Source organism: Pleurodeles waltl, chromosome 12 (assembly GCF_031143425.1).
Source record: "Pleurodeles waltl isolate 20211129_DDA chromosome 12, aPleWal1.hap1.20221129, whole genome shotgun sequence".
In the NCBI taxonomy this organism is placed as follows: domain Eukaryota; kingdom Metazoa; phylum Chordata; class Amphibia; order Caudata; family Salamandridae; genus Pleurodeles; species Pleurodeles waltl.
The window spans coordinates 486,069,329-486,092,860 of record NC_090451.1 but is presented as its reverse complement, the minus strand read 5'-3'; the positions used below and the strand labels follow the sequence as shown (position 1 = coordinate 486,092,860).

The 23,532-nt window shown below is 43.4% G+C and overlaps 1 protein-coding gene across 1 annotated transcript in view; it reads right to left on the bottom strand.

Moving 5' to 3' along the window:
* CDH5 (cadherin 5) overlaps positions 1-23,532 on the bottom strand; it is a 286,155-nt gene that overhangs the window by 92,168 nt on the left and 170,455 nt on the right. Inside the window, exons 3-5 of the mRNA XM_069217168.1 lie at positions 16,727-17,015; positions 16,525-16,641; positions 15,364-15,531 (exon numbers count right to left, since the gene is read on the bottom strand). Of these exons, the coding sequence (XP_069073269.1) occupies positions 15,364-15,531; positions 16,525-16,641; positions 16,727-17,015 (574 nt within the window). The remainder of the gene's footprint in view (positions 1-15,363; positions 15,532-16,524; positions 16,642-16,726; positions 17,016-23,532) is intronic.

Genomic DNA, 23,532 nt, shown 5'->3' with positions numbered 1-23,532 from the left:
TCCCCCAAGTCTCTCAATAAAAATGGTACCTCACTTGTGGGGTTAAGCCTACCGCCTGTGACAGGAAATGCCCCAAAACACAACATGGACACATCACATTTTCCCAAAGAAAACAGAGCTGTTTTTTGTAAACTGCCTAGCTGTGGATTTTGGCTTCTAGCTCAGCGGCACCTAGAGAAACCTAGCAAGATTGCGCAGTTTTGAAAACTAGACACCTCGGGGAATCCAAGATGGGGTGACTTGTGGGGTTCTGACCAGGTTCTGTTACCCAGAATCCTTTGCAAACCTTAAAATTTGGCCAAAAAACACTTTTTTCCTCCCATTTTGTTGACAGAAAGTTCTGGAATCAGAGAGCAGCCACAAATTTCCTTCCACCCAGTGTTCCCCCAAGACTCCCGATAAAAATGGTACCTCACTTTTGTGGATAGGCCTACTGCCTGCGAAAAGAACTGTCCCAAAACACTATCAAGACACATCAAAATTATCAAATACAAAACTATCTGTTTTTGAGGGGGGGACACCTGCGTTTTTGGTTCTGGGCTCAGCAGCCATCTAGGGAAACCTACCAAACCCAGACATTTCTGAAAACTAGACACCCGAGGGAGTCCAAGGAGGTGTGACTTGCGTGGATCCCCCAATGTTTTCCTACCCAGAATCCTCAGCAAACCTCAAATTTAGCTAAAAATAAAATCTAATTTTTCCCACATTTCTGTCTGGGATCACTGCACCGGGACAAATTTCCTACCACCCAACGCTCCCCTCAGTCTCCCAGTAAAAATGATACCTCATTTGTGTAGGTGGGCCAAGTGCTTGTGACAGGGAGGAGCCAAAAACATGTCGAAATTGAGGGGGAACCAAAGCGGATTCAAAGGGGTAGTTTGAAAAAAACATTTTTAGGCTGATAAGTGCAGCAGAATTTTTATCGGTTTAGATGAGACAATGCTGGGTGGTAGGAATGTTGTGGATTCCTGCAGATTTATAAAGGTTCCATCACAAAAATGTGGGAAAAATGTGTGATTTCCAGCAAATTTGGAGGTTTGCAGGGCATTGTGGGTAAGAAAATGGTGTGGGGTGCATGTGAAACACACCACCCTTGAATCATCCAGATGTTTAGTTTTCAGATGTGTCTAGGTCTTGTGGATTTTTCTACATGGCAGAGTTCCAAAGTCCATAAAGTACAGCCCTCACCATTCCAAGTGGGACGATTTTGAGAGTTAGCCAAGCTCTCATGGCCCAAATGTAAAACCAAAAGCCAAAATAATCAAATGTCTTCTTGCTCGCTGTGGGATAAGATGTTTTAGTGTGCAGGGGAGAGCTGAAAGACTGTTACCCCCTTCAGTTGGGGTGGGGGCATAACCAGGCACATACTGGTTGGTGGCCATCACCCCACTATTTTTTTTTAATTCCCTGCATCTAGTAGACTTTCTGCCCCCCTGGGATGTGGATCAGGGGTAATTGCCCCATCTGCCCACTGGTAGGCAGAACAACTTCGGCCCCCTTTATTTGGGGTGTGGGTATAGCCATACCCCCACACTCTTATTTTAGAAAAAAAAAAACTTCCCTGGTCTTTGGTGGGTGTTCTACCACCCCTTGGGGGCAGATGGGCCTTCCAAAAATAGGCCAGTCTGCCCCCAAGAGGGGCAGATATGGCTAACAGTAATGTGCTTCCAAGGGGAGTGACCCTTACCCAAGGGGCTGCCCCCCTAAAGAAAACACACACACACCAATCCCTGGTGCCTAAGTGGTGTCTGCCCCCAACGGTGGCAGATCGGCCTAATAGAAATACACCGATCTGCCAAGGGGAGCAGAAATGGCCTAAAATAAATGTGCCCCACCAGGGAAGCGGCCCTTGCATAAGGGGTTGCTTCCCTTGCGTGAAATTGGCGCAAAAACAAAAATCCCAGGTGACTAGTGGTTTCTGCCCTGAAGGAGGGCAGATCGGCCTAATAGAAATACGCTGATTTGCCCCCAAGAGGAGCAGAAATGGCCTAAAATAAATTTGCACTCCCCAGGGGAGCAACCCTTGCCTAAGGGGTCGCTCCCCTTTTGTGAAATTGGCGCAAAAATAAAAATCCATGGTGCCTAGTGGTTTCTGCCCCCCTTGGGGACAGATTGGCCTAACAAAAATTGGCCGATCTGCCCCCAAGGGGGGCAGAAATGGTCTAAATACAATTTGCCACCCAGGGGAGCAACCCTAACCTAAGGGGTCGCTTCCCACCTCTTAAAAAAATATATATATTATCCTAGGCGCATAGAGGTTTCTCCCCCCCTGGGGGCAGATCGACCTAATATCAATAGGCTGATCTGACCCCGGGGGGGCAGAAATGGGCTTGAAAAAAATTAGGTAGAGTGGACTCATAAAAATAGGCCAATCTGCCCCCAAGGGTGGCAGAAATATCCTAATTATAATTTGCACCCTAGGGGAGCGACCCTTGCCTAAGGGGTCGCTCCCCAACTCAAAAAAAAAAAAAAAAGAATCCCTGGCACCTATAGGTTTCTGCCCCCCGTGGGCAGATCGGCCTAATAACAATAGGCTGATCTGCCCCCGGGGGCAGAAAAGGCCTTGAAAAAAATTGGCCCCCTGGGGAGCGACCCTTGCCCAAGGGGTCGCTCCCCAGTGATGCCAATTTCGCTTCACGATCCTGCTTCTGAAATGCTCTGAGAGACTTCAAAGGGGAGGAAATTCCTTTCCTTCCCTTTGAAGCCTCTCAGGCCCCCATCACATGATCAGAAGAGAAATGCTGAGTTGCGTTCTAGAGATTCCCTTTTATTTAACGTAAAAGATAAAGAGAAGAAATAAAGCAAAACAGGAATAGGTACCCACAGATTTATAGCGACATACAACACAGCACACATGCAAATTAGAAGAATATTGCGAAAACATTGGCATGTGTTGAAAAGTGATCCTGTGATAGGGATAGAAATACCCAATAAACCTCAGGTAACATACGGGAGAAGTAAATCTATGAGGGATATATTGGTAAAAAGTGATATTAGGGAATATGAAAAAGAAGACAAGGGGTTGCAACAACAGGATGGATTTTACAAATGCTCTAAATGTAAAGCTTGTAAGAATGGTGAGAACATAAAATCCTTGATGGTGGGACAGAAAACGGTACATAAAATCAGGGGACGATATACATGCAAGAGTGATTTTGTAATATATATTTTAAAATGTAGTTGTCTCAAAATATATGTAGAGAGCACCAAATTATACATTCATGAACGGATTTTAGAGCACTTGAGAGCTATACAAAATAAGGATGACACTTATCCTGCTGCGCGCCACATCCATGATAGACCTAGTGGAGGGCTGGATGAAATAAAATATAGTGTGATTGATGGAATAACTAAGAATATCTGAGGTGGCAATAGGGAGTTGAAATTAAGAACCTTAGAATCAAGATATATAATCATGTTGGATACTAAAGAACCTAATGGATTGAATAGTGGTGAGGAAGTGTTTATACATTTACAGTCAATTCTAGTGTTGAAAATGTATGTAGGTTATTCAATATTGATTACATGTCATGCCCTTATTTAATTAAATTAGGATATAGGACTAGAAATTGGGTAACCATTAATTTATCAGAATTAGTAGAATTAAGTGATTTTTTAATAGGTAGCACTATTGCAGATATGGAAATTGTTAGATTCCGTGATAAACATGTTTGAAAAATGTAACGTAGAAATTGTTTAGAATTTAGGATTTATAAGGTGCTATTTTTCAATTTTGGAAGTGCGCATTTATCATCATTAAGATGAAATTACATGATTACTTTATAATTATCCATTTCGTTATGATGTTTTGCTTGGAGGGATTTTGAGCTAAATTAGTGATACATTCAATTTCATGGCTATCCACATTGTTATGTTGTTTGTTTTTGGGGCACTTTTGAGATAAGTTAAAATAATAATTTTTATTGAAACATTATTATGTGGGAAATGAATTGGTATTGGCCATATGACATAATAACTAACATTGTATGATATTTAAGAAATGATTAGATGTGTCAAATAGATTGTATGGTATAAAAAGAGAATCTAAGATGGCGACCGCGAGGTAGACAAAGGCATAAATTCCAAAACGCGTTCCGTAGCGCGTCAATAAATTATTTTTCAGCAGCTGTGGAGTGCCATATTCCTTTTTTAATACTGAAGGAGAGTGGAGATTTTTGACGCAGAGCGCGTGTCCGACATCAGCACCACCGACGTTTTGGAGCAGATGTGTTACGATATATCGATATGCAACCTTCTTAACATGAAGAAGAGACCGGACTCCGTGGCACTGCAAAATATAGTGCAATACATACATAGAATTATGACATCCACACCAACGCGTTTCTGCCGTAGCCTTGTTTATATATCTATCTATCTATCTATATATATATATATATATATATATATATATATATATATATATATAAATTCAAGAACCAACAGTTGCAAACAACTTTACCACTGCACTCCAGGAGGAAATATTTTCCTTTTTTTCTTTTATTGCAGTCAAAAATAAGTCACCATCCTTCACCACCGACGCGTTTCGACCTACTAGTCTTGATCACAGTAAATTAGTCCTATCTCCATGCCCACTATTTATAGTGTCTCTCCTATTACCCATATTAGTGCATTATAGGACATGTAGTCTATTAAAAGTAAATTAAGTGTTATACATTAAAAACCAAGATCCCAACCACACCAGTAACCAACCAGGAATCAAGCTGGCCTGGAGGGTGATACCCTGAAACCGGTCCTAGGATGCTTGTTTTCAGTCCAGGGAGGACCTGGCTTGGCAGTTCGGGATAGACTGTTCCCATGGGGAGCAGGGTCAAGATTAATTTGCATATGGCTGGGTCCGAACTGGAATGCCATGGGTGGCAAAAAAACTATGGATTTAGGCCCAGATCTCTATACTGGGGGTGAATGTTTGACATTGTTCAGCATTCCGTCCATCACTTGCTCTTTTTTAATCTGCTTTATGTAAATGTCATGCATAGAGTAACTGTAACTCACACCCTCATTATGCACAGTGTAGTCATAACTGGAATTTCAGATGTCACTGGTAATATTATCAATGATGTCATAAGAAATGGCATGAGTAATGTAAAATGTGAAGTTATGAGCATAGCATAACAAAGTTTCAGCCTCTGTGCTAGAATGGCTAGATGTCCAGGGCCGTATAGGTGGTCATGTTTTCAAGGTCACATGGGCAAAACTGCATGTGTACCCACTTCTGTCAGTCCTGCTGAGCCACTGTGAACTAACTTCTGACCAATTCAGCGTTTGACTTCCTGTCCCTCTTCTTGTGTGGTCACAACAGTGATAGTGGCTTCATCTGCCAAATCTTTGAAAGGACCACCTATTCTCTCCTGCTTAGTGGTAATGGTAACAATAAATGTCAGCAGTTTAGGGTGTGTTACTACTCTGGACCAGAATTCAAACCAAAGTTAATTTCCCCTTCAGAACAGTCATAGGCTCTCAAACAGGAGTGAATTTGAAACAATTTCCTCAAATCCTTCCGTCCACTGATCAAGAAGAACCTATTCTTAGTCCACTCCAACAATTTAGTAATACTTGTCCAGGGTTGCAGGATCTCCTTGATGTGGGATTATACGGTTCTAGATGGGGTACGGAGAAGAACAAAATCTCCTGTCCTTGAAGGATGTACAATTTTGGGGTGTGGACAGTTCTTGGGCAGACAGACTCAGCTACATCATTCTCGAATACCAATAGCCATTCTTCCTCAGAACTTCAAGGAGATTTGCAAGAGATTCAGGCCACCAACTATATACTTATTTGTGTGAAAGCTCAATGCAGTGATCCTAAAATACTTCTTCTATTTTCTGGAAGTGGTAGTTTTAAGGTTCAACACTTTAGCTTCTCCACAGTTTAAAAAGTCACTGTATGCCTTCCCATTGATACCTATGTTACAGTATATGCTGTCTATAATTCAGAGAGAATCAATGTTATTAATTCTGGTGGTTGGTTCTTGGCCCAGGTAAACATGGTTTCCCATCCTCTTGATTCTAGCAACAAATCCTCCATAGAAACAACATCCTTCTCCACTTTAACCACAGAAGTGCCTGCCTCCCACAAACCCAGCTTTTTTTAAATGTATTTGTGTTTGACCACAAAGCCAAACTTATTGATCCGATAACTGAGAGGGTGGAACTTCAGAGACAAGGGCTCACCTCCACCCCTGAACAACTTATTAAGAGTTTTTCAAGGATCAGACCTATTTCCCATCCTATAACTTCTCTCTGGGATCTGCTATTTGTACTCTTACAAACTCACTATTTTAAATGTCTTGTTGAGGGTGATCTAACATTTTTCACACAATGTTTGTCTACCTGGCAGCAGCAACTTCTGCTAAATGCATTGAGGAAACTTTCTGACCTTTTATGTAGGCAACACTTTAGTTCATTTTCGGCTGCTATGATTATTCTAAGGCCTTCTAACCCAAACGTTTCTTCTGTCTTTCATTTTTCTAAAGAGGTGGCTCTTCCTTCCTTCGCTCTTCTACTTCTAAGAGCAATTAAATGGTATATCTCTTGGATGTGCACATAGCAGAACTTATATATCACATTGCACTAAAAGCATCAGGAAATGGGATCACCCATTCCTCAATTTTGGCGATTCTGGTTAGAGTCAGACGGCTCTATGCTATCAATCAGCAGATGGATTAGATTCACTATTGGTCTTGCCTTCATCTTGTCAGACATTCTATTCCCTCTGACATTCAGGGTCGATCCACAAAATGTGTGAGTGCCTCATAGGCAAAAGTTAAAGGGTTGCCATTACTGAGATGAATGGGGCAGCTGCCTCAGCATCAACAAGTTCTTGTGTTTCACAATATCATTTACAAAAAAAGACTGGGGAATACCTGAACTTTTGGTATTAGGGTTCTCACTACAGCACCTCAAGAATTATTGTGTTTCTCTCATTAAACAGTGGATGTTACAGCATCAGTGTGTGGAGTATTCACATTGAACCTGACCGAGTTCAAGTAAGCTTTGTTATTCTCATATTGTCATGGCTGGTATGAGGAAGAGGAGATAGAGGAAGTGCTCTCATTGCTTATTGGTAATCTTCATTACTCCTAGCCCCAATCGTCCTCATCAGCCATAACCCCCTTTAGAATATTCAGCTGTTTTGGAGGTTGGGTAGTTCAGGAGTGAAGGAGGGGCAATATTCTCAGTTTCTCAGGATTTCTGTCTTGGAGGTGGGGCCCATCTCATATCATTATGAACATGACAAGGACGAGCAGGGCTAGAAGTAATGAAAATTGCTGGAAAGTAATGTAGGCATTTTCTACAATTTGAAACCCCTTCCACTACACAACATACCTTTTAGGGAATATTTATTTAGGGATTATTATTTCAGTTGTGATTTTAAAGATTTCTATGAAAAAAACGGAAACAGAAGCACCGTTCGACTTGAAGCTAATGTAGACAGTATGGTCCATCGGTCTTCAGGCATAGAAGGTTGCTGGTCTGCCAAAACTCAGAGATGACAAATAAAGTGCTTGCCAATTCTCAGAGGACTAAGGGACAGATGTACAAAGCTTTTTTCTAGGCGCAAACAGCCCAATGCACAAAATTGGGCCATTTGCGCACAGAAAAAAGCATTTTGGTATGTACAAATGTTATCTTGCAATTCGGTAATCTATTTACTAAATCGCAAAATAGTTTTGTGAGTCACAATTAGGAAGGGGAGTCCCCTCCAAATAGTGAGTTGCAGTTGTATGTATGATGGTTTTGTGACCGTAAATTCAGTTGCAAAACAATTGTAGTGAACACCAATTTCAAAATAGTGTTAGACCCATCCGGGTCTGGTGGCTTAGTGGACTAATGCGTCCACTGTAGGGGCCTGTGTTTGACCTCATGGTCACAGGTTCAAATCCCAGCAGGTTCACTCAGCCTTTCATCCAAAAATTCTGAGGTCAATAAAATGAGTACCATTGAGTTGGGTAACAATAAACATCTGTTATTCAGCGCCAAGATGCCTTCGGGTGAACGTGCGCTTTGCAAATACACATGATATGTTATGTTAACCCACTCGCAAATGGGAGGGGGTCCCCAAGGGACATCTATGGAAAGAGGTCCCCAAGTGACCCTTCCCCCCTACAAATTCTCCAGAAAGACACATTTATACAAACTTTATGAAGCCTTTATCTGTGCCAATAAGCCAACTGGGCATATGTTTGTGCGCTGCATAAAATTAAAATCAACCAGAATTACATCATTTTCTAAAAAAACACTCCTTTAAATTTATTTTTTCTTTGTTCCCAGGTTTTGATCCAATCTATTTACCCTGGTTCCAATGTCAGAGGCAGGAAACTCCCACTAAATATGGTGCTGCACAGTGTTAGATCCTTTACCCCCACAGTGCTTTGCCCAATCTTTTGCTTGTGAGATAAAGGAACCTGCTTACAACTACAATGCTTCAAATAGTCAATGGCAATACGTTGAGCAATAACACCAACCGTACAGTAGAATCAATTCATCACTATCTAGTACAGCATGTTTCTTTACTGAAACAAAGACAATCTTTTTGTGCATATGGCAAAGTACTTAGAATGCAAAAAGTGGTATCGCGTAGATAAAATGTCTCGAAGAGAAGATTACCCACATGAAATGAAAAAAGTGGCACTGAACAAATGAACTAGTGGTGTAACAAAGGTACTGATAGCCGCAATAGTGCAGAGGCAAAGTGGACCCACAACCAATGCTCTAGCAGGAAGAGTACCCTCAGACTTTTGGACTGAGCAGCTCACCCACGCCATTCTCAAAATCCTTCCTACTGGTGGCATTTTGGGCTCACAGTTCTTTGATTAAATAGCATTTTTCCTTATACTGCTGACTTCCGTTCTGGCACTGCAGTGTGTCTCAAGGACTATTTTCTCTCCCTCAAAATCACAAACCACTCACCAATCGTTCTCTCGCCCCTGTATTAAAAGCGTTACCCAGTGCTCACTTGCCCTGGATCTCCCTTGTTGTAGGCATTGTTTAATTAATTTTCCTATATATTAAAAAACAAATGCATTCAAATATGCACATGCATTGGCAGTGAATATTTTGAATGTATTTTCGATTGATTTGTGAACATCCACTCAAGATGCTTGCTTTGTATAGGCATGCATCTGTAGCAGCCATATTTGAATGTCATTGTAAAAAACACAAGAAAATGATATGTTATGTTAAGTGTATTTGTAAAGCTTATTAACATCCACAAGGGTATCCTTATGCTGAGTAGATGTGTATGCAGATGTGTATGCATAGCCCTGTGTAGGGTAGCATGCGTAATTGAAAAGCATGGTCTTCAGCTTCTTGTGCAAGTCAAGTAGAGAGGAGGAGTCTCTCATGTGGTGTGGGAGGTTGTTCCACACTTTAGGAGCGATGTAAGAGAACAGGTCCTAATCTGGTTCTGTGAATGTGCCAGATGTGTGTGAGTATGGCTCTTACGGAGTAGAGGTGTCTGAGAGGTTGGTGGAAGGCGATACAACTGTTCTGGTAATTGGGGCCTGTGTTGTGTAGTGCCTTGATTGTGTGTGTTAGGAGTTTAAGTGCGTTTGAATACCTGGAACTAAAGTAACTCCCAGAGGAGTGGTGTGATGGGGGTTCAGTGTTGGAGGTTGAGAACAAGTCTGGCTGCATAGTTCTGGGGGGTTTGTAGTCTTCTGATGAGTTACTTGGTGATCCAGGCATAGTGTGTGTTTTGATAGTCCAACTTGCAAGTGACTAGGGCTTGAGTTAAAGTATTTCTGCCGTTGTTTAGCAGTCATTTGAAGAGCTTCCTCAGCATTTTCTTGGTGTGGGAGAAGGATGCATTGATGACTTTGACTTGCGCAGTCTTACCCAGTTTACTGTTGAAGAAGTTCCAGAGGTTACTGGTGTGGTTGCTGGATGTAGTTCAGAGTTCAGCTGGTCACCAGGAGTCCCATGGTTAGATGTTCTTTCCAAAGATCACTACTTCTGTCTTGTTGGTGTTTAGCTTGAGACAGTTGGCTTTCATCCAGTTAACAATTTCGGTCATTAGGGAAGTGAACATGATTCTTGTGTTGGGGGTTTTGTTCGAGAGCGAGAGTATGAGTTGTGTCGTTGGCATAAGAGATAATGTTGATGTTGTGTGCACAAATGACATCTGCCAGAGGGATCATGTATGTGTTGAAGAGTGTGGAGCTAAGCAATGAACCTTGAGACACTTCACAGATGACTTTGTGGGCTTCAGAGGAGTAAAGTACCATGCTGATAGCGTGTGCTTGATCCATTGAGAAGGAGCAGATCCAGCCGAGAGTGGGTCCTTAGATGCCAATCACAGACAGGAACCTGATCAGGATGGGGTGTAAGACTGTGTGAAAATGCTGCAGACTGGTCTAGGAAAAAGAGGGCTGCCATGTCTCCTCTGTCAAGGGTCATGGATATGTTGTCTGTGGCAATGATGAGTGCTGTTTTTGTACTGTGGTTAGGCCTGAATCTGGACTGCATGGCATTGAGGAGCTAGTGATTGTCAAATTGGTCAATGGGGCATTGATTGGTTAGTTCCTCTAAGACCTTGGCTTGGTACTGTAGGGGGGAGATGAGTCTGTAGTTGTTGGAGAGCATGGCAGATTAGCAGATTGCTTCCTGAACAGAGATGGGAATGTGGCATGTTTCCAGGTGTCAAGGAATGAGGCTGAGTCAAAAGAGGTGCTAAGGATGGGTGTTGGTGCTTCGCTGATGGGTCCTTTAGTGAAGGCATGGCGGGGGTAGGGGCCAAATGGGGCACCCAAGTGGATGAACTTTTTGGTAGCCGCAGTTTCAACATTGGTAATTGTGTGCTACAAGATCAGGGTTCATTCTTCAGCCATGATGGGAAGTTGAGTTGTGACAGTGACTGGGCCCGGTTGACAGTCGAAGTTGCCATATATGTGGGTGATTTTGGTATAAAAATACCAAAAAAGCTTGTTGTAAAAGTCTGGCAAGGGGTTGATAATGCTGAGGGTGGCAGGAGATGCGGTGAATCTTTGCTGTTGGTGGAGATTCCCTTGCTGCTGTTTGTGCTGGCTTTGATGCGGTCTGTAAGATATGTGCACTTGGTGTTTCATATCTGCTGGTGGTAGTGCCTTAGGGTGGATTTGAAGATGTTGTTATTCGTGGTGTCTTGACTTGTTCTCTGTTTGCATTCCAGTTGCTTCCCACGGTGTTTTGTCAGCCTGAGACCTTCTATGTACCAATTATCCTGTGGTAGGGCTATTGCCATTGGGTTGTGCTTCCAGAGACCCAGCTGATGGCTTTCGGCACGTTGCCTGTGTGCTCGGAGGGGGCGGAAGCCCAGTCTTCAGTGATGCTTTTCCAGCTGCAGTGGGCGGAACCACTGGTGGTAGGTCTGTGGTGGTCGAGATTGATATGCTGAAACTGATGAGGGTGTGGTCTGTCCAGGTCATTGGTCTTGGCTTGTCAACTGGAATGTTGATGATTGAGGAGAAAATCAGGTTCAACAGGTGTCTGGCATTGTCAGTGGGCTTGGTAACTTGCAGGATCAGCCTGAGGTTTATGAGGTTTTCTAGAAGGGCTGTAGAGTTTGGCTTTGTACAGTCTTCTAGGTGAAAGTTAAGGTCTCTGAGGAACAGTGACGGCCGGCAGCTTTTGGAGGGGGGCGGGCGGGGCACACACACACACACACAAACACACACACACAGACTCATTCTTTCACACACAGACACGCACGCACGCACGCTCATCCATTAACAACACTCATTCCATTCAAACATGCACGCACGCACCAAACATTCATTTTACAAGATCACACACATTCATTCTTTCACACACGCACGCACGCACATCCATTAACAACACTCATTCCATTCAAACATGCATGCACGCACCAAACATTAATTTTACAAGATCACACACATTCATTCTTTCACACACACGCACGCACACACGCACATCCATTAACAACACTCATTCCATTCAAACATGCACGCGCGCACCAAACATTCATTTTACAAGATCACACACATTCATTCTTTCACACACACACACGCACGCACATCCATTAACAACACTCATAACACTCAAACATTCACGCGAGCACCAAACATTCAATGTAAAACATAACACACATACATACACACACACACACACACTTACCTTTAGCCTCCAGGTCCCAGGAGGGTTGGGACTGCTGCCTTCCCTCATTGGCTGACCCGAGGTCAGCCAATGAGGGAAGGCAGCAGTCCCAACCTCGTCACAGAGTGGGATGTGGTCAGTGAGACTGCTGACCCCACCCCACTCTGTGACGAGGTGTCACTGATTAACACTCGCCCTGGGCGCTTCAGGGCTTAAACCTGAAGCACCCAGGGAGAGTGTCAATTGGTGACGCTTTCCTCGTCACCCAGGGGAGGGCCTTGAGGCACCTTTGCTGGGCTGGGGAGGTCAGGCCCATAGGAGCTGTGATCTCCTCAGCCCAGCAAAGTTCAGCTCAGGCAGCCAGGAGTCTGCGCAAATCGCGCATGTCTGCTCCTGGCTGCCTGACCTGAACATGAAGAGTGTCTGTCAGGCTGACCTTTGTTCAGCCTGACAGACACTCTTCATGGGGTGGGGGGTGTGGCCCCTCCGCCCTAAAGGACAGGCCGCCACTGCTGAGGAGGAAAAAGGTGCTGGTGTTGATGATGGGAAGTACATCAAAATCTATGATGTCACTGGTTATATTTGTGGCATGTATAAGAGGGTTCTGCCCAGGGAGAAGTTGGCTTTGATGCGTACCAAGTAGCTGATGGGGGTGTTTGTGTAGGTGGTAGAGCTGATGGTGTCTTTGAATATGATGTTGACTCCACATCTGGGCTTGTGCTGACTATGTTGCTTGGTGATCTTGTAGCCAGTGGGAATGGCTGTAGCAATGTCTGGTGCAGAGATTGGCTTTAGCCACATTTCTGTGAAGAAGAGGAGATCTGGATGTGCAGTACGTCCCAGATCTCTGTGGCGCTTTGGGTGAGCAAGCGGGTGTTGAGGAACATCCCTTCAGACTGGCCTAAAACTAGGCCAAATCACGCCAATTTTGAAGAAACCAGGAGCAGACCCGAACAACCTCCACAACTACAGACCTGTCTCCAACCTTCCCTTCCTGGCCAAAATTCTCGAAAAATGTGCTCTCCAACAATTAACCCAACATATTGACTCCAACAGCCTCCTAAACCCTCTTCAATCTGGCTTCAGGAAAGGCTGCAGCACTGAATCCGCCATCCTCAACATTGTAGATGACCTCCTCATCTCTCTTGACTCTGACAGACCCTGCCTACTCATTCTCCTTGATCTTACAGCAGCCTTTGACACTGTCGACCATAAACTCCTTCTCGACTCCCTCCAAAAGAGAGTAGGCATTGAAGGCACTGTCCTCCGCTGGTTTTCCTCCTTCCTACAAAACCGTACACAACTAGTAAAGCTTCTAAACTCGACCTCGCCCACCTCCCCCATTACCAGAGGGGTCCCCCAGGGTTCTGTCCTCTCTCCAACCCTCTTCAACATCTACATGGACCCTCTTACCACTATCCTCACCCGAGCTAATATCCCCTTCCACCTCTATGCGGATGACACGCAACTCTATATTGAACTATCTTCCTTAGATGACATCCACCACCTGAACAATACCCTTAAAGAAGCCCTTTGCTGGCTCTCTCATAACCACCTCAAACTCAATCATGAAAAGACGGAAATACTCCTCCTCTCGAAATCTAACCAGCTTCCTCAACTGCAAGAATGGCTAAAATCTATTGACGCCCTTAAATGCACTCTCTCCCCATCTACCACGGTCAAATCCCTGGGAATCTCTCTGGACTCTAACCTGACCTTGCAGGACCATATTAAGTCAAACGCTAATAATGCCTTCCGCAGCCTTAAACTTCTTCACAAAATCAAATCCTTCATACCCCACGATGACCTCAAACAGGCCACTCAAGCACTGGCACTCTCAAGACTAGACTATGGGATCTCTATCCTCACTGGCACGGCCAAATCCCGACTCGCCCCTATGAGGTCCACTCTTCATGCAGCAGCTAGACTAGTGACAGGAACTAACAAATTTGACCACATCTCCCCAGCCCTGAAGAACCTGAAATGGCTCTCGATTGAGGCCCGCTGCCTGTTCCGCACTGCCTGCCTGACACACAAAGCCCTTCACACTGGAAAACCTGAATACCTCGCTAACAAGCTAGTGAAAGCTGGTCAAACCAGATCTCTGAGAAGCACAAACTCTCTCCTCCTCCTCCTTCCGAAACCCAACAAGCAAAAAACTCGATCATGCTCATTCTCTAACAACGCTCCGAGAATATGGAACTCCTTACCCATCCACATCAGATCTAACACCTCCCACCTGTCCTTTAAGAAACTACTGAAAGAATTCCTCCTAAACCACCCCTCTCATTAATATGGGTCTCTCCCTCTCCACCCCCCCTTCCCCGAACTGCCACCCTTCTATCCGTGAGAACCCACTTGTACCCCCATTGTACAAAATGACTCTTGACTTGTTGTGTTTCTTATGTTTATTCTTATGTTTATCATGTTTATTCTTATGTTTACTTCCTGTCATGCTGTAAAGCGCTCTGTTACCCTCTCGGTCTTGCTAGCGCTATAGAAAACTCTTAAAAAAAAATAAAAAAAAAAAAATGTATGAGGCTCTGGCGCGTTGTGTGATAGGTCTGTTTGAGTGTGAGCAGGTGGCTGGTTTGTGTGACTGACAAGTGTGGTGCTGGTTGCTTTTGGTGCATGTGTGATGAGGGTGGGGTGTGAGAAAGTGCACAAGAACTTGCAGGAGGTGCATGTGAATGCTCCTGTTGTGTTGTGTGGTGTAGGCTGGCCGTGCAGTGAATGAGAGGCGAGGTTGAAAGCATAGAAGAGCAACCAATGATACAGATGCTGACAAGCGCAGACGGGTTCACCTCTTGCATGCCTTTGGCTTGCCAGAAGTGTATGCCCTGCGGCTGCTAAGTAGGTCCTGAGGTTGTGCAGATGGGTGATGGTAAATTAAGTCCTCTTGCTTGGCTACTTCTTTTAAAGGAAGTGTGCAGATGGATGAATGGTATGAAATTCCCTTTCTTGGCTTACTCTTTTAAAGCTTCTTCTTTTAAGGAAAATATATTCAAAGATGACTTCAGGCAATGCACAGACATCCAAGACCGACAGCTTTGAATGAATTTTCTTATGCCCTAAGATAATCCATTCAACAATGGCTGCCTTTGGCAAAACAAATATTTTTCGCCAGCAAGACTTATTAGTTTTACCAATACTTGTTTTGCTGTGCCACTGAATTCAACAACCCCTCATAAAACACTGGACATGAATGCACATGTGCTAATTCATTCTGCACATTGTTAAAAGTACTTACTTTCTGTAAATATCGGGAAGTTATCATTGATGTCAGTCAGTGTAATGATGACAGAAGCTGTTCCTGAAAGACCGCCAATACGGCCCGGAGAGTCGTTGGCACCCACAATAAGATGATATGTAGATTGTTTTTCTCTGTCTAAATTAGGGACTGCCGTAAAAATAACACCTAATGAGAAAAAACAATAATGGAATGTAAGTGGCAAATTTACAGAATGTTTTCCTCTGCTGACATGTACACTTTTTCAGGGCTTGAAATGAAAATCTAGCAGATCAAGGAATTCGGATGAGTGTCAGAACCTTGTGAACCAAATATTGTACTACAGGAATATTGATTCAAAAATGTTGACAATCAAAATATTGTGAAGACAACTATATATTATTAAGTATATGTTTACTATTCTTAACGCCTCATCTTTGTATCTTGAAGACATGTTAATTGTCAAGGAACACATAAGTGATGTTAAATATGGTAAACCTATACTTAACTCTGCTTATTTACTTTTCCATCACGATGTCCTTGCTAGATGATATTTAGCACACAATATTCCGGCACCATACCGCAGATGCTCACTATTTAGGATTTCCTATTTGCTACATAATTACTTAAATTTTACAGGAAAGCCCCACAGGAGAATTCAAATGATAGAAAAGTGCTACACAATTGCACTCAACATAACATACCTCAGGTTTATTCAGTCCCACAATGAACAATCACAACTGATTATTTAAGGACTGTGGATTTTAAAAGTTCATCGTAGCTTCATTTTAAAAAAACGCCTTCCTCTAACTAGTTTTTATTCAGGGGTGTACAATTGTTTTATTTACAAAACACACACAGTTTTCACGACATTACTTTTTTACAAGAAATACCTTTTGCTGGTATCCCTAGTAATTATTTTCCGGCAAAGTTAAAATTAGTCGCAAAGGGCTTTTGGGGAAAAATGTCTTGATCCACAGGCAAAATGTAAGTGAAATTTTACAATAAGCATGTCTGTAATTTAGGAATTACGCAAAATTTCCACTATAACGAAACATTTCAAACTGGCATAGTTTCCACCATTCTGATTGGTTTTATGACGGCACCTAACTCCCAGCTTTGAAATGAATCGTAAGGAAAAACAACCTAAATAAATATGACCTTCTCGTGGCTTCTTCTTACCCTTGTTGTTAATGGAAAAATATTCGTTTCCTTTTATGATGTGATATTCTATCTGTGCGTTCCCTTGTATTGTTGGGTCATCGGCATCCACGGCGGTCACCTGGGTGACTGATGTCCCTATAGTGCATAGGAACAATACAGCGTTAAAAACCAGGCAAAATGGGATTATGCATATTTTTGTACTGATTTTGGAAAAACATACCCACGGCTGACATTTCTGGCACAGACCCGTTGAATACTTTTTGGACAAATTCTGGTGCATTGTCGTTGGCATCGATGATTTTGATGACGAAAGAGGTAGGCTCCTCCAGGGTAACATTAGTCCTTCCGTCTACAAGGACAGCTTTCAGCTGATACTCCGACTTGGTCTCTCTGTCCAGCTTTCCCGTTACAAACACATCTCCCGTTTCTGCATTGACAGTGAACATGGTGTTGGCGAACTCACCCGTCAGGATGAACCGGGCATTCGCGTTGGTGGTGCTTGTTTTCAGCTGCAAGCAGAAGTAAAATAGGAAATGCATGCATTTAGATCTATATTGACACGGAGGGTGAGCATTAACAGTGATTAGAGTCCTGAATCTTTAACCTCAAAATATTGCCGTTGCGTGTATTCGTCTAATTACTTCATTAGAAGCAAAACAAGACTACATTACCCAGAAGGCATTACGCGGACAAGCAATAGACCACAACTAGAAACTTTGTCCATAATGGCATGATATTAGGTGGTCACCCTGTGGATATAACTTAGATATGGCTCAGTCTCAATAACATTTCTGCAGCGATGCTGAAAACGGCTATTACTTGCATTATTACCTGTATGTTATTATGATACAGAGCAGCTATTAAAATATAAAATAGTACTCAAAATACAAGATAGAGCCGCTACTGACGCTTTAAAACATGTTGGTTTTTGGTCAGTTTTTTAAGCTTCCACGCTGTTCTATTTTTGAATCAACACACCTCAGAATATTTCCATATTTTCTTCTGCAGTGCCTTCTGCTAAGATTGCAAGCTGGCCAAAAGCAGTGGATCAGTGCAAAGGAATTCCCTTTAATTGTGATCTTGGTTGAGAGCAGGGTAGGCCTTGTCCATCGTGGAACAGCTGAGTTGTATTTGTTTATGCATTATTTGCTTGAATATGACTTGGGCCGGGCAGGTAGACAAAAATCAGCCATGGCAAAAATTGTTAAATCCAGTCCCACACTACATGAAGCTATGATGGGAATGGAGATGTAGGCCTATCATAGCTGGGTCATGGCAGTCCGTCCTGCTCTGAAAGCAGCCCCCTAGCTTGCAGCCTACAGTTGAAAATGCCAGAGTGGCAGAATGGTCAGTCTGGCCCTCAGTATGTTTCAAAGTTTGGTGAAGCACCAGCAGGGCTATTAGGCATCTATTGTTGCAACTCAGAGTGTATAATTCGTAGCACAGCAGCACAGAATTACTATGAAATAGTAGATTTGTAATCACTACTTATCTCTGATTCTGCAGTAAAACTGGTTTCTATCTCTTCTTGAAGGAGTAGTAATGAAAATGCATGCTTGACATTGCGTAAGGTGGAAAAACATTGTAAGGACAGTAACCCATCTCCGGCTGTAGAGTGCTAACATGTAGTTCATGCTACAAGTCTATGTTCACAAGATAGTCAAACAACACTAAACATAGAAAATGTTACATTGTATTTTTACTGCTTCTTCACCGATCAGCTTGATTAATCAAATTCTGTACCAAGTGCAGAAGATACCCACTTCCCATGAACCCTAACATATTGTCTAGCAACAGTAAAATTGCAAGATATCCTAAAAGCACAATATCAACAAGTTCAGTGTGAGGATTTGGGTGTATTATATGGTATGACTGTGCAGCCTTACTTTCGAATACACTCACAAAAACTGTTGAGGGTCCAGTCGGGCCCGTTTGAACAACCTTAAGGTTGAACACTGTGTAGCTATGGCTTTGAGCAGCAGGGCTTGCACAAAGAAACTGGTGTAAAACATTTAACAGCACTAAACAACAAAATAAAGTCAAACAAGACGAAAGAAACACAATGTCAATTTATAAAAAGAGATTATATGTTTATTAATTTTCAGAGTCCAAGATGAGGAATATCCACCAGAAGGTGTTGGCAATAACATTTTTTAAAGAAATCTTAATTTTTCATTCAATTGTAAACAAGCACTTGCAACCGTAAAGTTTGAAAACGTTTTAAAAGTTTGTAAAAGTTAGTACGACTACTCTGGCCCGGCTTGGGTGACCACATCCAACAGGAAGAAGTTCTTGGGGTGCCAATGGGGTAGCTTTGGTCAGTTACCTGGCCACCAGAGCATTTTCTAGCCCAGTTCTAAACATTACATCACAACTTCCATAGACTTCAATGGAGTGCACCTGATGCTGAGGACACAGGAGTTGAAGATGCTCAAGGATACTTTCGGTGCTTTGCAGTCAACGGGGGTGCCTTTGCAGTTATTCCTTGGTTGAAGGGTAAGGTAGGACGACTTTGACCACAGAGATTGGAGTCTCGCAAAGTCCTCTTTGAGCCCCTAGAAGGCGAGCTGCAACCGGGCTACCAGCATCCGTACACACCAGTGAGACTTACAGGACCAGTTGACGTGGGTGCAACTGGTGGTCATTGAGGATTGAACTCTTGGGATGTCCAGCAGAAGAGGCTACTGATTTGCCGGTTTGGACTAGTTCACCTCTTTGGTCAGGGGCATGACATTTTCCAGAGGCAGGAGCCACAAGCACAGTCCTCTCTTCGCTAGACCAAGGCACAGCAGGTACTGTCCAGAAGACGGTGCAGCCTCTCTTTTTGCGGTCCAGTGTTCAAAAGGGCAGTCCTTCTTCTGTCCTTGTTCCAGTTTAAATGTGATCTGAGGTTCAGGGTGCCAGAGATGCTATATTTATTCCCAGAAAGTGCCCTGGAGGGATGATGCAGTCAGTATCCAATGGGCTATTAGGTCCCCTCCCTCTTGGTGATAACTTTCAGGCAATGTGTGGCAATCAAAAATCACAGAGTGCACTATCGTACCCACTCCCAAGATGTGTGTATCTTTCCTTGGCTGTTAGGAGCTTAGTAGCCCACCCTCAAGGTGTGGCAAACGGTGGGCTACACGCTCACAAGAAAACCAGTTTCGGCACTGGTTTCTGCCTCAAGCCTGTCTACCTGAACAAATGGCAACCCCTCAGGAGTGGGATCACCATTTGCCCACCAAAGGCGGTTTTGGCTTTGATGCTCGCCTTTTGGGCTATCACCCTAAGTTACTTTCAGCATAGGGGAGATAACACCTCGCCCTGCAGCAGACTGCTATTGTTCCTAAGCCCAGGCAGGCAGAATTCTGTCTGGTGGCCAGCGGATGTCTGAGGCCACTGGACAAACTGGGTTACAGAGTGGCAACTTTCTAAAAGTTACATTTGTTTAGTAGTGATATTACATTAGACTTAGGAATCAAGTCAGGCCTAATGCCATGGTTAATTTAATACCTTAGAGTACCCAGCTAGGATGAAGATATAATGCGTTTTTTCTTTCCTTACTGGAAATATTTTCAAACTTTGAAAGATGTCATCCTCATTCTATCAGGGGCCCCATTTTATTCTGATGCTCCAGGCCCCACAAGAACTTCTGACATGCTAGCGCTCTTAAGGCAATTTTTGTGATTGATCAGAATGGTGACTGATCTGTGGTTACCTTCTGCAATTAAGTTTATCCTCTGTTTTAAGGTACACTGCTACATGAATTTCAGATCATGTTCATTCTCGTACCAAAACACAGCGTTTTGTTAGTAATGTCAGCCCCCTTCATGTTCAGATAGGTGGTAAATAAAGGAAAGTGACAGCTTCTGTTATTTAAATTAGCCTTAATCAAATAATTAGCTAAGCTTGTCATTTAAATCTCAAGAGTGACGTGCTCGTAGAAAGTTAATTTTCTTTGTTGTAAATGACGAGGTGTAACAAGAAGCAATCCATGCTGAATATTTGTTTTTAATTACTTATCCATGTTATATGGATTTAAAATAATCTTACAGTAAGCAACGTCTCCCTCAACCTTTCCATTTTGCCATTGCCTTTTGTCCACAGTCCAGTTGGTCAAGTTCTTATTTATCTGGTTCTCTTGAGCACCATTATGCTTTTGAATGAAACTTAACTATATGGGTAAATAAATAGCATTTTGCAGCAAATTTAGTAGCCCTACTCATCATATTCTCAGCCACTGTCCTCTGGAATGCACCCAATGAAAAGCACCATTCAATGTAACACCACCTTACTTTTTCAACAATTCACATCTGTGTCGAACAAGACACCCTTTTCTTTGTCTGTATAATATTCTCCACTATACTTTAATCAGCATTCTGTTGATGCTCTATTCCCGGGAGGTATATGTCAGTAATTTCAAGTATAAAAATATCGACATGCTGAAATATTGTGAGCAAAATATCTACAACCAGAACATTATATATATACTGTATATATATATATATATATATATATATATATATATATATATATATATATTTTTTTTTTTCAATTAAAAAACCAAAGGTTATAGGGACATTATAGTTAAGCTCACATTTTAAATGTACAAAACCATTGAAATTCGCCTGGTATAGTTTCAGGTAACTATAACTCGCGCCCCCGCCATGCACAGTTTTCTAATCAATAATTTTACTGCAGATTTTACACTGACATTATCACTGATGTTATCAAAGATGTAATGAGTGGTGTAACTTGTGGGGTAATTAGCAGTGCATGGCAAGGGCACGAGTTATAGTTACCTTAGAGCGTGAGTTATAGTTACTTGGACCTTCGGCCATGCGCTACAGAGGTTGGCCGCAGCCAACCCCTATCACCACCCAAGCAAGCACTGCACACAGCCTTTGGCCATGCACATCGGTAATTGGCAGCAGGTCTGCATGCCCCCCTTTCTTGACTAATTTTGGCCCCGGGGAACACATTCCCCAGAGTCGGGACTTCTATAATTTTTTTTGTGGGGAGAGGGGGCTGCATGCCTCCCCTCCTCAGGTTGAACTCGGCCCGGGGACCCCATCTCCGGGCCTGGCCTAAATATTTAATTGTGTTTTTTGGGATGGGGGTCAAGTGGTCCTCCTACCCCGGGCCAGTCACAGCTCCAGGGACCCCATCCCCTGTGGCTGGGCTTAATTATAAAAAAAAATTGTGGGGAGGCGGGCCGCACGCCCCACCTCCCCAGGCCAATCTCGGTCCCGGGTACCCCATTTCCCAGGGTATGGCCTAATTGTTTTTGGGGGTAGGAGGGGCATGTGGCTCCACTTCCAGGGCCCATTTTGGCTCCGGGGACCATACCCTCGGGGCACAGCCTAATTAAAAAAAAAATGGGGATGGAGGCATTAGATTTGTTTAATGCCCCGGGGAAGTGGAGGTCCCCAGGGATGCCGGTGGGGCCAGACGGCCCGTTAGGTTTGTTTAAATCCCTGGGGAGGTGGCAGTCCCAGGGGCTGCGGGGGGCAGGTGGCCAAACCCTGTTAGATTTACTTAAATCCCTGGGGAGGAGGCGGTCCTGGGGCTGTGGGGGGGTCCCCCACATTTCATTTGATCAAAGCCCCGGGAAGGGTGGCTCCTAGCATTAGTTTTCTTTAAAGTCCTGGGGAGGTGGCGGTCCCCAGAGGTGCAGGGGGACCAGGTGGTCCCCCCAGTGTTTCAGTTTTTCTAAGCCAAGGCGGCCTCCCCGCTTTAGATTTATTGAAAGCCTTGGGGAGGTGTTGGTCCCCAGGGCTTTGGTGGGGCCAGGCGTCCCTCCACATTCATTTTCTTTAAAGTCCTTGGGAGGTGGCGGTCCCCAGGGGTGCAGGGGGTAGGGCACTCCTGTGTTTCATTTTTTCAAAGCCCCAGGGAGGTGCTGGTCCCCTGGCTGCGGGGGGGCAGGCAGCCCCCTCTGCCCCGCATTTCATAATGGTAACACCTATGGAACTTAGCCCACCTGGGGGCTGCAGTTAAACAAGCACACTTGTTTTTTTTTTTTATTATTTCCCGCGGATTCACAGTGGCTCCTGTCAAAAATTTAAAAACAAAAATGCTTGTTTGCTCAGGGGGGTTCCCTCTGGGACCAGAACACCAGAGCTAAGGGGTCACAGTGAGTCTACCATGGCCCCTTTTGTTTTGTTTCATCATTTTTAAAGTCCCAACATCGCTGCCAACACTTTCTTGTTGGAGTGATGGCAGCCAATCAGATCTCAGCACAAGATCTGGAGGGTTGGCAGAGCCTTTCATCCCTAGATATAGAAATTTGTATTTTTTTAAATATTTTGAAAACTACTGAATGATTTACACCAAATAAGAAAAAGGCCACCTTCTGAACCAAGAGTCACCTTTCTGGCAAATTTGATGTAATTCCGTCCAGTGGTTCAGGCTGTAGACCTGTTCAAAATCCCTATGGGAATTAACATTGAAAATGCATGTTTTTCTGTTGAATTTTTGTAGAACATTTTGTGAAGATTCGTCAAGCAGCACCAAAGATATAGGCAAATCAAAAAACGATTTTTCCATAGAAACTAGGTCCTAACTATAACTACCTAGTTGCGACCGCCACAAGGAAATATATAAATATATATATATATATATATATATATGTTAGACTTTTCATCCTTGGCCTGGTCTCCCTTAACTTTTTCCCTCTGTTTCCCAGGTTGTTGATGTGTGCTGGACTCTGTTTTTGCTGGTTTTGTTACTCTGTCTGGGCACTTTACCACTGCTAACCAGTGCTAAAGTGCAAGTGCTCCTTTACAAAATGTGTATGTAATTGGTTTATCCTTGATTGGCATATTTGATTTATTAGCACTGGTTGTGCCACCCACATAAGTAGCTCTGTAATCATGTCTCAGACCTGCCACTGCAGTGTCTGTGTGTGCAGTTTTAACTGTAAATTCGACTTGTCAAGTGTACCCACTTGCCAGGCCTAAACCTTCCCTTTTCTTACATGTAAGGCACCCTAAGGTAGGACCTAGGTAGCCCCAAGGGCATGCTGCAGTGTATGGTTAAGGT